Source organism: Apodemus sylvaticus, chromosome 11 (assembly GCF_947179515.1).
Source record: "Apodemus sylvaticus chromosome 11, mApoSyl1.1, whole genome shotgun sequence".
NCBI classification, from domain to species: domain Eukaryota; kingdom Metazoa; phylum Chordata; class Mammalia; order Rodentia; family Muridae; genus Apodemus; species Apodemus sylvaticus.
Window position 1 is genome coordinate 37,248,960 of NC_067482.1, and position 13,921 is coordinate 37,262,880.

At 46.3% G+C, this 13,921-nt stretch overlaps 1 protein-coding gene across 12 annotated transcripts in view; it reads left to right on the forward strand.

Annotated features, from left to right (window-relative positions):
- The window catches only part of Fryl (FRY like transcription coactivator), a 229,478-nt gene that overhangs the window by 195,386 nt on the left and 20,171 nt on the right, over positions 1 to 13,921 (forward strand). For all 12 annotated transcript variants that reach the window (XM_052198950.1, XM_052198952.1, XM_052198951.1 and 9 more), the window contains 8 exons: positions 208 to 378; positions 1,700 to 1,840; positions 3,642 to 3,839; positions 4,403 to 4,564; positions 4,661 to 4,735; positions 5,028 to 5,204; positions 8,724 to 8,927; positions 11,425 to 11,589. In XM_052198950.1, coding sequence (XP_052054910.1) covers positions 208 to 378; positions 1,700 to 1,840; positions 3,642 to 3,839; positions 4,403 to 4,564; positions 4,661 to 4,735; positions 5,028 to 5,204; positions 8,724 to 8,927; positions 11,425 to 11,589 — 1,293 coding nt within the window. The remainder of the gene's footprint in view (positions 1 to 207; positions 379 to 1,699; positions 1,841 to 3,641; positions 3,840 to 4,402; positions 4,565 to 4,660; positions 4,736 to 5,027; positions 5,205 to 8,723; positions 8,928 to 11,424; positions 11,590 to 13,921) is intronic.

The following is a 13,921-nucleotide window of genomic DNA, read 5'->3' on the forward strand; positions in this document are numbered from 1 at the left end:
TTCTGGAGATGGGTTTTCGAAGGCGTCACGACCTACAGGTTGAGGACCCCTATTCTACTGCATTTCTCTTGGCAGTGCCTTGGGTTTTCCCTTTCCCGTTTTAACTTTTCTGACTTTTTAATGTGCATCTCAAATTATGTCTTTAAAAATTTTGCCTAAAGCAAGTTTAAGTTGTGGGCAACTGGAATAAGCGTGTGTGTTCTCCAGGTCTGCGCGGAGGAGAAGTGCCCGACGCTGGCGAACCTGGCTCACATGATGAGTTTGTACAGCACGCACACCTACTCCAGAGACTGCGCCAACTGGATCAACGTGGTGTGCCGGTACCTGCATGACTCTTTCTCAGAGGCGACCTTCAGCCTTGTGACTTACCTGGCAGAGGTGAATTTAGGCGGTTTTGGACCTCTCGGTGATGAAACTGTCAAGTGGCTATTTATAGAGGCAGCGCTGTGGTACCAACTTGTCTTGAGTTGCATTGAGTGATTAGAGAGCATCAGAGAGTCCAGAGCACGAGAGAGATACAGACGGTTCAAGTACAAACAGGTTTTAAAGTTGGATGTTTTCCTCCCATCGTTGCCTTAGTTGACATGGAAGTAAATGTCTTAGTTAGGATTGCTATTGCTGTCATAGAACACCTTGGCCAAAAGCCACTTAGGAAAGGTTTATTTCAGCTTACTCACAATTCCATTATCACTGTGCGTCATTGAGGAAGTCAGGGTAGGAGCTCAGACAGGGCGGGAACCTGGGGCAGGAGCTACTGTAGGGGCCACAGAGGGATGCTGTGGACTCTTGCTCAGCCTGCTTTCTTACAGACCCCAGGACCATCTATCTACCCGGCTGTCGCCACCCACAATGCAGCTGGTCCCTCTCACATCAGCCTCCCAGGCTTTCCTACAGTCCGGTGGAGGCATCTTCTCTACTGAGGGGCGGGCACTATTCCCGAATTACCCTGGCCTGTTTCAAATTGACATAAAAACTAGTCAGCATAGGAATTACCGGAAACCTTTCTTTTACTGGCGGGGGAGGGGGGGGAGAAAAGGTGTGTTTGCGGTGGTGTTTATCCTGGAGAATAGGTACAAATTTTATTGCTTCAAAATTCATACTTGGAACCTAGCCTCATACCTGTAATCATAACCATCAAGAAACTGGGGCTAGCAGTTTGGAGGGGCTATCCTGGGCTACAGAATAGAATGACTTCCAGGAAGGAAGGAAATAAAACTCAAGAAAGAATAGAATCTTCTTGGAGTGTTTTTTTGGTTTTCTGTTTGCTTGTTCATTTTCAACTGAAAGGTATGTTTCTTTCTAATGGTCAGAGGTGTGTGAACTGGCCATCAAGGGTCCAGGTGGCGATTACTCATTCAGTTTCATAGGATTAAATCTTGTGCAAGATCAGTTAGCTACTCCATAGCTTTGTGAACTGTAGCCCATCATTCTTTGGTGACTGCAGTGCAGCTGTTCTTTCTTTAACCTAAAATAAATAATATCTATTTATATATTTACTGTTGAAGACTGTTGCTGACATGAGAAACAGTTACCCTTTCTGACAGAAGGGAATGTGGTGGAGGTGCCTGAGACGTCTCCTGATCTCTGACCATTTGAGCAAACTGGCAGATCAAACCTATCGTGTTTTTCCGGCGTCGTTAAGTGCACTGTCAAGTTTTTGTTCAGCCTGCCTAGAGTCTGCCTTTCAATGTCATTTCAGCTGTTGGAAAAGGGACTGTCCAGCATGCAGCAGTCGCTGCTACAGATCATCTACAGTCTGCTGAGTCACATTGACTTGTCCGCAGCCCCAGCCAAGCAGTTCAATCTGGAGATCATAAAGACAATCGGCAAATACGTACAGGTGAGCGGCCACCAGGTTCACGGCCACCAGGTTTGCGTGCAGTGTTGATTCGGATACTTCATGAGCATAAAAACTCTGAGACATATTAGACACGCAGGGGTGGGGAGCACCAAGGATGTTTCCGGAATACTTCCTACACTGAAAACGTCCACCACGTAACTGGCCCAGGAGCACCATCCCGGTGATCATCGCCTCGCTTCCATCGTGGGGCTTTAGATGTAAGTTGTTAGATGTAAGTCTGCAACAGGTCCAGAGGGCGTACAAACAGCAGCAGTTACCATCTCTGAAAACTAAGGCTGGGACGTATATCGTTCTTTGTATGACTGTCTGTGTTGGTGAGGTGCTATATATTAGATAAAAACAAACTTTTAGAAACATTGTGTGGCAGCAGACCTGAGAGCACCCACCCCAGGCAGCTCACAACTGCTGTCATCCAGATCCAGCGGACTCTGAGCATCTGCTTGCATGTGCGCGAATGCACACACACACACACACACACAATTAAAATACATTAGTAATAAAATAAAGTATCCAAAGAACAGAGTCTCTGAGAACCTTCCCAGATGACTATTTTACACTTACACCAACACAGGCACTCACTGCAGTAGAATTCTGAAAGGGAAATACTGAGTTCACCAGTTTCCCAATCTGAAATTAATCAAATCTTATGAACATGTCTGAATCATTAGGATTGTGGCTCCGATGGCAAAAAGCTTTTCCCATGTATTCTTTTTTAATATATATTTTTAATGGCTATGAGGGGCTGGAGAGATAGCTCAGTGTTTGAGCCCCGGCTGCTCTTCCTGAAGACCCAGCTTTGATCTGCAGCATCCACGCGGTAGGTAGCTCAGGCCCGTCCATGGCTCCAGTTCTAGGGGCTCTGATGCCCTCTTCTGGCCGCCTCAGGAAGGGCACACATGAGTTGCAGAGTCATACATGTAGGCAAAAAATACCCATGTACATTAAAACAAAAGAAAAATCATTATAAATTCTTTGCTACATAATGATTCTTCTGCACATAGACATCTGACGTGTCTGTTACTCCTATGTTGGCGGAATATGTAAACCTAAGAAAAGCTTCCTCTAAAGGTCAGCCAGGCCTGAGTGTCACCTATGTTGGGACCCAGGTAATCAAGAAACAAAGTCGAGAGGCTGAGAGATAGCTTGCTGGTCAAGAGCACATGTTGCTTCTTCTTAGGACCCCAGTTTGATTCCTAACACCCACGTGGCAGCTCACGACAGTCTATCACTCCAGTTCCAGGGGATCAACACCCTCTTTGGTCTCCTGTGGACACCCCACAGATGTGAGATTGAGACATGTGTAGGCAAAGCGTCCATATACATGACATAAAATAATAAGAGACTTTTTTTAAAATTCAGAATGTGTTTTGGTATTTAATATACATCTAAAATGTATATATCTAAAACCTTTTTGTCATCTATTTAAGATGACTTTGAAGCGAAAACTTCACCTTGAAAGTTCAAATGGATGTGATTCCTTGTCAGATCTCTGCATAAGACTTTCCCAATTAATGATTTATAAAGTACTCCCTGAGAGAAAAACAAGGTCCTCCAATGGGGGAGCACTATTTAATTCTGTTGTGTGTGATAATCCAACCCTACCAATAATAACTCAGATCTTCCTGTGTTTCATAGCTCAGAAGACCTTCTGTTAAAAGATCTCAATGGGAAAATCATGTTATAGGCACCATACAGCTGTGCTGTTCTCACAGCCTGGTGTACGCTGGGGATTGTTTCTCCCGGTGCACACTTGTAACACTTGTGTTGATTCTGAACCCAGAGCCCCTACTGGAAGGAAGCCCTCAACATCCTGAAGCTGGTGGTGTCCCGCTCCGCAAGTCTTGTCGTCCCCAATGACATCCCCAAGGCCTACGGAGTAGACGTAGGCTCCCCCGAAATCTCCTTCGCTAAAATTTTCAATAACGTCTCAAAGGAGCTGCCCGGCAAGACCTTAGATTTTCACTTCGACATCTCCGAGGTAAGATGATGCCCCACGGTCGATACGGTTGTTAGCTCTGGCCTCCTTGCTTCTTCTCTCGGACCTCAGTTAGCGGAACTTGCACCTGGCATGGGGCACTGCGGTGGGTACTGTGAAGCTGGCTAGGAAGGCAAGGCGAGGGCTGGCTCTGAGGAAGCAGGCTGGTGATCATCATGATGCCTCACTGGTAGAGATGTGTTTCAGAAAGGAGGTACCGTCTAAGCTGTGTATTCTAAAATAAAGATCCCTAGGGGAGCAGATATTACAGTTTGGGCTGCCTTGGTTAGGGTCTCTGTTGCTGTCATAAAACACAATGACCAACAGGGTTGATTTCATCTCACAATCTGTAGCCCATCATCCAGGGAAGGCAGGACCAGAACCTGGAGGCAGGAGCTGAAACCGAGGCCACGGAGGGCCAGTTACTGGCTTGCACCTCGTGGCTTGCTCAACCAGCTCTCTTGCTTATTTGGAGAAAAAACTTGAAAGTAGATGTTAACATTTAACATCTGAAAGTCCCTTGGGCGCGGAAGCTTGAGTCAAGGCTGGCGTTTGTTTCTCTGTAGACACCCATCATTGGGAACAAGTATGGAGGCCAGCACAGTGCGGCGGGAAGGAATGGGAAAACAAAGGTGATCGCGGTCACCAGGAGCACGTCCTCCACCTCCTCTGGCTCCACGTCCAACGCCCTGGTCCCCGTCAGCTGGAAAAGGCCGCAGTTATCACAGGTACTATCATAGAAGAATCGGTTTTTGTGATCGCGCAGTCACCCTAGAACCATCTCACTCCACCCAGTACTAACAGTGGAATTTCCTTCCTGTTAGCGGCGAACTCGAGAGAAGCTGATGAGTGTGCTCTCCCTCTGTGGCCCCGAATCCGGCCTCCCCAAGAATCCCTCCGTGAGTACCCAGTAGCATACAGGTGAAGGGTGCCAGAGTCGATGTGTCGTGGTGCTTGCCTTTTCTAAGTCCTGGCCTTCACCAGGAATAAAAAGGAGATGGTGCTGTCTGTTGCCAAAGCTGGCAGCGATGCTGGTCAGGGGCTGAACTAGTTAGGCATGAAGACTAAACGGAAATTCTGCGTCCGTGGGAGGGCGAGGCCGGCAGGGTTCTGGAGGGGCTGGGGTCTCAGATGCAGACTGACAAAACTGGTGGGCAAACTGTTTTGTTTTTTCCTTTGGGGGGTCGTCAGGTTGTGTTTTCTTCAAATGAGGACTTGGAAGTCGGGGACCAACAGACGAGCTTGATTTCCGCCACCGAGGATGTGATTCAAGAAGAAGAAGTTGCCGTGGAAGACAGCAGCAGCGAGCAGCAGTTTGGCGTCTTCAAGGACTTCGACTTCTTGGATGTTGAGTTGGAAGATGCAGAGGTAAGAACTCGGGCTTCTCGGTGTGTACAGATGGTCACGGTTGAGCCAGCCGCGGACCGTGCCGTCCTCCCCTGTGGAGATTAGTGTAAAATCAAGAAAGGTTAACTAAATATGATTACCACAATTAGTTAGTAGCAGAAGGAACCTAAATAAAAGAGGAGTCCATTCTTTCTTTATAAAGTAAAAGGAAAAAAGCAAAAAACCAAATTCATTATAGTCATTTTAGTCTCATAGTCATAGATTTAAATATTTATTTAGCGTGAGCTTAATAAATTAATAGTAAATATATTAAAACTGATCAAACATAAGTTCCTTGATTTTGTTTTGAGACAAGGTCTCCTCAGCCCTGGCCTGACCCTCATGCCACTTCTCCTGCCCCTGCCTCCCAAGTGTAGATGCTGCAAGCCACCATGCCCGGCTCAAGCATGGCCGTATTGGTCACTAAAGTGACAGTATGACAGTGTCAGCTTTCTAGAGCTCCGCCTCTGGCGGGTGCCTGAGGGCCTCTGACTGGCAGGCCTAGACACTTTTTCTTCAACTTTCCCCAGCGCCTGTTTCTTCTGATACCCAAAGGGCTTCCGTTTATAAGCCCATCCCGTCTAGATATGCCCATCTAGGCCAGTGATTCTTTGGCAAACCTCCAAAATGTTTCCGTTACAATCCGTAACAGTAGCAAAAGTACAGTTATGAGGTAGCAAGAAAAATAATTTTATGGTTGGGGTGGAGGGGTCACCGTAACACGAGGAATTGTAATAAAGGACGGCAGCGTTAGGAAGGTCAAGCCCCTGACCTACCTCCTGACTGAGGGTTTCTAAGTAGAAATCCGAGTGCAGAGAGCAGGTTTGTCAGCCCAGGCAGCTCTCTCCACATTCAGCGTGACTCTGAGGCCATCTCCTTACGCCTCCAGGCCCCCACCCGCTGCACTCCAGGCCAACTTGGTCTCAAGCAGCAGCCCAATGACCGTCAGCGTTCTGTGACCTCACGTGCCCAAGTAAAGATCAGTACCAGGGATGCTCTCAGGAGAGGGGAGACATTGCTCTCCCAGATGCTCTCAGCCCTTCAGAGTTCATCCATTGACCCAGGTTGAAGCACCCGCTGGTTTTAGAGGCCACCACCATGGTAAATAGAAGGGAGATGTTGTCTTAGACTATTGGGATGCCATTCCTGTAGCCCAAGTCAGTTCCCCAAATGACAGTCCCTTAGACCTGAAAAGATGATAATAGACCCAAAATATGGACGTCCTGAAATTGTTACAGATTATATATTAATAAATAGGAAGAAAAGTGCTTAAGGTGAAATACCCTGGGCCGTGGTTGCGTGTTTCTTTTTCTGAAGCGTCAACTCAGGCAGCTCGTGTGCACCCCTCAGCTCTCACGAGGGGCTGTTCGCTGTGGCCACCGTGTCATATAGTCAGCTGTCAACAGGAGACAGTCTAGGAGGTGCTTCAGCCCACCCTGCCAAGATAGGAGCCCGGGGCCTGGGCACCGCACGCGTGCCAATAGGCTTAAGCCGCCTTTAGAAGGAAAGGTTTAAACCTATGTTTTCTTACCCTATGGGTAGTCCCCATTTCCCTTTTTATACTTGTATCTTCTAAAAGGACATGTTTTGAAAGCTTTTTAAGAGTATGCTCACATTCATCCTTTGGAAGAACACATTGAAGGAAGCGTAGAACAGGCTGTGGCAGCCAGGGTGGGAACCGCAATGGCGTGCGGCCCGGTGCCCCCACCTACCTCGATGAGCCACTTCTAAATCCTTCTGCAGTTACTTTTTTTTTTTCTTGTTCAGAATTCAGATTTCTAAAGGCTCTTGACATTTTTCCAACGGTTAAGGTTATTGCTTTTTTGTTTGCCCTTCTCCTGTAAAGTGCTCTGGGGATGTGTTTGAGTTCACCCAGCCCTCTGAAATGTCAGCAGGAAAGACGCCAGCCTTCAGCTCCTTAGAACGCTGAAGTATCTGCAGTCCTGACTTCACCCCAAGTCACAGTGACCTAGGGGGAGTGGGGGAGGTCTGAACCCCAGAATTAAGCCAAGGATACAGACTTTCTACATACAGCCATGGTTAATAATAATAATAATAGATAACAACAACAACAGCAGCAGCAATAAGAAATACTTGGATTCGATGGTTAAACCAAACAAATGAAATTCCTAACAGAGCCCCTGGCTTTGAAAGCCTGCAGAATTCATTTATTCATTTACTCATTCATTCATTCACCAAACACATCTTAAGGCCGAGTGCCATTAATGTGCTAATGCAACATGGTCATTTTTACAATGTAAGTTGAAGGAAGGTACTGTTCAAACCCTAACCTTGCAGAACCCTGGAGCATCTAGAACACCATGAAAAACAGCCAGGATGAAGCCAAAGGGACAGGGGACAGGGGACAGGGGACAGGGCTGAAGGGCCCCCAGCCTGAACAGTTTGGGCTTCACCTGTCAGAAATGCACAACATCTTCCATCTAAAATTCCATTTGAAAAAGAATTAATTCCTCTGTTTAGGGGGAAAAATTTTTTTTGAAACCTTTATTTCGGACAATCCCTTCCGTGTAAAGGACATAAATTAATCATTTTTTGCCAGCTTAGTATAATTTGTCACACCAGGGCTTCAGACAGTTAAGACTTATGTTCTTCAGAATCATGGCTCCACACAAACATAGCATAAATCCTAACCAGAGAGAAGCTGAAATGTCTCCCTTGTGACCTCTTTTGAAGTTGGCAACGGTAGTGTTTTGATCACTATGATCTTGATTTTAAATCCTGTTGATAAATGACTACTGCGTTTCACCACAGCTGTCCTGCAGACAAAGTCACTGTAACCCCGTATTGTCGTCAGTTCGATGTGGGTTCTTTGAGTCAGTTATTGCATTGTACCAAGTATTAGCCGTGTAAATTTGGAAGATTTTTGTAAATTCCGTGTTGCCGAAGTGTACGGCGGAAGCGTTGTTCTACGTGTCTGTCTCCAGCTCTTCCCCAGTTCGAATCACATGTTGGCTTCCCGAAAAAAAGCTAAACCCAGAGCTCACATCCGTCTCTGGGTTTGAGAAATCACAGAGTTCTTCTCCCAAAAAGCGTAGCATATATTTGAATGTGCGTCTTCGTTCTTTCTAACTCTGTGTGTTTTCCTTTTTGCTAACCAGGAGCTGCAGGTAAGTTGTAGCCTGGTGTCGTGAGGTTTGTGTCTCCGTTGGTGTCTGTCCTCTGTGTGGTCTCATCCGTGCCTGTGTATTAGAGTAGAAATGACCTAGAGCATAGATCTAATTGGTCCCCCAGCAGTGCAAGATGGATTATCAAGAAAATGACTTAGTGAAAATACCCAAATGATTTTTAACCTCTATAACTATGAACATTTGATGACGGGTTAAATGTTGAAAGAAACGGATGGGCTGATAGAGTCTCTGCTTTTGATAATGCATTCAGTAATTTTTTTCCCCACCTTGGTGTGTGTTTCCGGGTGTCTCAATCTCTGCCCATCGATAAGCACGTGGCTGAGTGCTCAGAGACCTCGTCTTGCTTTTCTAGGGGGAGAGCATGGATAATTTCAACTGGGGAGTGCGCCGGCGTTCACTGGACAGCATCGACAAAGGAGACACGCCATCCCTCCAGGGGTACCCATGCTCCAGCAGCACCCCCAGCCTGACCCTGACGAACCAGGAGGACACCGACGAGTCCTCGGAGGAGGAAGCCGCCCTCACGGCAAGCCAGATCCTGTCACGCACACAGATGGTATTAATCTCACCTTTCCATGGGCCCTTCAGCTGACTCTTAGCTTCCAATCTAAAAAAACAAACAAAAAAAGGCATCCACATGACTTCTGAGGGTCATTTCATTGTGTGAAAAATGCACACACTAAAACAACATTGTGGTGACAAAAACCAGACCTAGGAAGCTGACCTGTGTGCCCGTAGCAGTTAAAGTAGAGCCAGCTAGATCCCTGGAGCCCTCTTAGGGCTCCTCTCAAATGACACATATTTTTGGTATCAGCCAGGGCACGTGCACCTCTTGGTACACAGCTGCTTTTCTTTCCTGGTGTGCGAGTCACACTTTGAATGTCGTGTATAAGATTGAGCACAATGTTGGTCCTCTTCAAGAGTAAGTCAGGAGACTGGAAAGATGGCTTAGCAGCCAAGAGCATTTCCTCCTCTTTTAAAGGGACCTGGGCTCAGTTCCTAGCACCCACACCTGGCAACAGCTCATAAGCTCCTGTAACCCCAGCCTCAGAGGCCCTCATACCCACATATCACATGCACATGCCTACACACAGCTGCACACGTTTATACCTAACTTTTTAAAAAATGTACATTGGCATTTTGCCCACATGGATGTCTGCGTGAGGGTGTCAGATTCCCTGGATCAGGAGTTACAGACAGTCGTGAGCTGCCATGTGGGTGCTGGGAACTGAACCCTGGTCCTCCGGGAAAAAACCATCCAGTGCTCTTATTTGATGAGCCATCTCTCCAGCCCCTACACAGAACTTTTAAATAGTAAAAATAACCTTTGTGTTTGGGGGTGAAAGTTAGTTCTGTGACGTTCTGGCTCCCATTCCAAGGGCTATGTGGCCAACTTACTGCGTGCCCATGACCAAGGCTGTAAGGCACATCTACCAACCCAGTAAGTGCGGGTTGTACAGAAGCCTGAATTTGCAGGCAGAGTAAGGTTGGGATTTGGAGATAGGAGCGTGGAGAATGGTACCCTGGCTTGTACAGTTCAGAAGCCTCCCTAGTGTCAGCAAGGGTTACCCAACTCTCCTTACAGCCTGTCTCCCTTTAGCAGAGACCCCTCACTCTACAACGTCTGAGGGTTGAGCCCTTGAGGCAGCATCGCACACGGCAGGCTTTAAGCAAGACATCAAGCTGTCTGTCTGTGCTCAGCTACCTGTCTCCTTGGCTATTTTGACATCTCGTTGTTAAGTCTTTCCAGTGCCACACACTCACCTTTATGTGTGAAGTGACTACTGAATATTCACCACCACCACGCCGGGGTCCCCAAGGTGTTTTACTATTCTCCGTAATTCTCAAATGACTATGCAAGGCAAGCAGGCTTAATGCAGATCTGGAGAGTAACTGTCCCAGAGCACACAGCCAGAAAGTAGACTGGAAACAGGCTCGGTCTAGTGCACATGCTCTTCGACATGGCAAAGAAAAAGGTTTGTCCCGTGGAACTAGTTTAGAGGGATGGTGAATTTCCTGGCCATAGAAGCCAGCCATACAGTACAAGGCGGGGCTGGCTTCGCCTCTCTCTGATCGTGGCTCAGATTATACAAACTGTGACTATAAATTCAGTCTGGCTCTATCTACTTTGTAACTCTGAGAAGTTGTGTTACCATTCACTAAAAGTAGACCCTAAAGGTAGTGCCTTGCTAGGCAATCAACACACAGTTGATTGCCTAATAATGGCTGGCTCTCAGGAAATGTAGGAGGCAGAAATAACTACTTACCAACAAGGGCAGGGTCAGTCTCAGGAGTACTAATTTAGGGGGAAAAAATCACTGAAAATTGCTTTGTCTACATAAAAAACAGTTAGCATTTGCCTCTGCTTATTCTAAATCAGAAGCTGGTATTTCCTAGGCTGATTACTAACAGAGAGAAAACTGTGTCTTTACTGTGTCATTAGCTCTGCTATGGACAGCTTTACAGTTTCTCCTTGCCTGTGAGTCTTACTGAAACTGTCCAGTCGGTTTTTGCTTACATTACTGAGGGTGCCTTCCAACCCTCAGACCTGGCTGAGATGGAGCCCAGTAGCAGAGACCCTGGCATGCACAGGGTCCTAGGTTCAATCACCACCTACACTGGGCGTTAGTGGCACATGCCCGGAAGACAGGCAGCCAGGTCAAAAGTATAAGGAACATTAGCTACAGAGAGTTTGCGGCCTGCCTACGATACATGAGAATCCACCCCCTGCCCCAGACCAAAAAAAAAAAAAAAAAAAAAAAGGCAAACACGTGAAAAAATACAAATGTTGGCTCAAGGCTAGTATAGTTCTAGATAGCTCCCAGTTCTTTCCCTTTATTTAGTTAGCAGCATCTAACCTCTGTGGTTGCATGCTCATGGTGCAGAGGGGTCAGCCGTCACCATTCACAACCCATTCTGATACACACTAGATGAGGGAGAGGCAAACCTGGAAACCCCACGCGGTCTTTACAACTGAACCCCTAAAGTATCTGGTGGTGCACCCTATTGCTTGCGGCTGTTGCCACTAATGAACAAATCTTTCCCCCCTGCAGCTAAACAGTGACTGTGTGGCGGACGACATGATGCCGGAGCACCAGGACCTGCTCCAGTCTCAAGACTCCGCCAGCAGCAACACGACCGAAGACGTGCTCCAGATCAGAGACGAGACCCCCAGTTTGGAGGCCTGTCTAGATAATGCTAGCAGCCAGCTGCCTGAGGTGGGGAGACATGGGGCTGGTGCAGGGCCAATCTAGGTTCCCTTCAGCAACCCTGCCTCCTCCCGCACTCTTCTCCCCAAAGAGTTTTCAGCTGATGTGCTGCTAATGATTTGATTTGTTTTCAGTATTTCTAACCTGTTGGGTTGTTTTCAACAAAACAGTCAGACCCAGTTGGGTTGTTTGTATGCGTGTGAATTTTTTTCTTTCTTTCTTTCTTTTTAAAATTGATGTGTTGGAAACAGCCTACAGGTTAAAAATAATGTCAAGTGTGTCAATGAGCAATCTGCATCGCAGGGCGCGACACGCCAGCGCTTCTCTGGGGACAGCAGGCATCGCCTGGGGCGCTGCGACTCTGTGAAGGACTGCTTCTGTGTGTCCCTCCCTACCCTTTGCTTTGTATGGGTTTTCTGTGATTGGTGCTCTGACTGGGTTAGGACCTCAGGCTAGCTGTGTTAGCAGAAGGTTCAATGAATCTTACCAAGAGACTCTGGAACCACTAGTATTATGGTGCTTTGGAAAGGCCTGTGAGAAGAAAGGCCAGATTCCAAGCTAATGACTGGCCAAAAATAAGTAAGTATTAGCTGTCTTAGTATTTCTTATTTTAAAAGATGATTATGGATCCTTTTTTTAAAAAATGTAATTATTGCTGTAGTTCTATGAAACATGCTTTTCTCAGTAGGTAAGTAATAGAAACTGGTACTTTTTTTGTCTTAATGAAGTTAATGTAGTAGTTACTAGACCCTGACTGAAATGGTTATTTAGTTGTATTGCTTTTGTAAGGCAATACAACTCATGTTCTTACTAGTTGAGAACTGGATTAACCTGTACCTTCTTTAATAGCAGATACACTGTGAAATGGACACATTTTGGCTCCCTGATCCACCTGTCTTTGAAATTCTAATAGGGTAAAGATGCAGGCAGCCCTGTGAAGTGTTCATTGCAATTCCAGTAGGGATGATGGGATTTACTGTCTACATTAAGGAAGACTGAAAAGGCATTTGCAACACACACACACATACACATATTTCAGTACAGGAACCCAATAATATGTTGAAGAATCTATGGGAATTCAGAGAATAATAAACGGGTTGATTTTGGCAACAGGGATGAAGGACAGATTTGATTTCAAGGTCTTTGTACCTTCCAGGTAGAGGGGCAGCATATGGAAACATGACGTGTAAACTAACATGGTACATTCAGCTGACTGCAGGGAGTTCAGTGTCCCAGGGGATAAAATAGGCAGAAGATGAGGGAAATGAGAATTGAAGAGGGTCACATGTGTGGTCAGGTACCACTCTCAAGACAGACGTCCTCGGAGAGCAAGAAGGCCCGCGGATGCTCCTTTCTAGAGGTGGCTCTGCTGACGAGCATTGAGATACTGTCTGGGAAAGACTCAGCTTAAAAGGAGGAAAGGCTTCTTTTGGATCACAGTTTGGTGCTTTCAGCCCCTGAAAGATTGCCTGTGAGAGCAATCATGGCAGAAGTAAATACCAGGCAACTCTATCAACATGTCCTTGAATGAAACAGCAAAGGACAAAGAGCAGAGAGACCACAGTCCCTTCAAGAGCATATTCCCAGTGACATAGACACTGCCGGGTGGTGGTGGCGCACGCCTGTAATCCCAGAACTCTGGGAGGCAGAGGCAGGCGGATTTCCGAGTTCGAGGCCAGCCTGGTCTATAGTGAGTTCCGGGACAGCCAGGGCTATACAGAGAAACCCTGTCTCATAAACACCAAATCCAAAGAAAGAGCTCTTCAATTTGTCATTCATCTTTCCTTATTAATAAAGGGTTCACTCTCACTATACATTGAAGGATGAGAATGAAAATGGTCGTAGAACAGTCAAGAGTGACAGCATTGCATCTGTCAGCGTGTTCCAAAATTGCCCTCCAATAAAGACATAGTAAATCACCAAGATATTAAAATCGAAATTAGTTTTAAAGTAATTTCTGCAAGCATTTAGTTCATTTTTTAAAAAGATTTATTTATTTTATATATATGAGCTCTCCATCTTCATGCACACCTGAATCGGGAGTCAGATCCCATTACAGATGGTCGTGAGCCACCATGTGGTTGCTGGGAATTGAACTCAGGAAGAACAGCCAGTGCTCTTAACCACTGAGCCATCTCTCCAGCCCCCCTATCTAGTTAATTTTTATAGGTAAAATAGCTTGCAAGTTACAGGAACATATATACACCTAAGTATTTATCTGAAGATTTCCCTTAAGGTATGCTACTATTGGGAAGGTAAAGGGAGACGTCTTAATTACTGTTTTGCTGCTTTCAAGAGACGCCATGACTGAGGCAACTTAGAAAGTCAAGCATTTAATTGG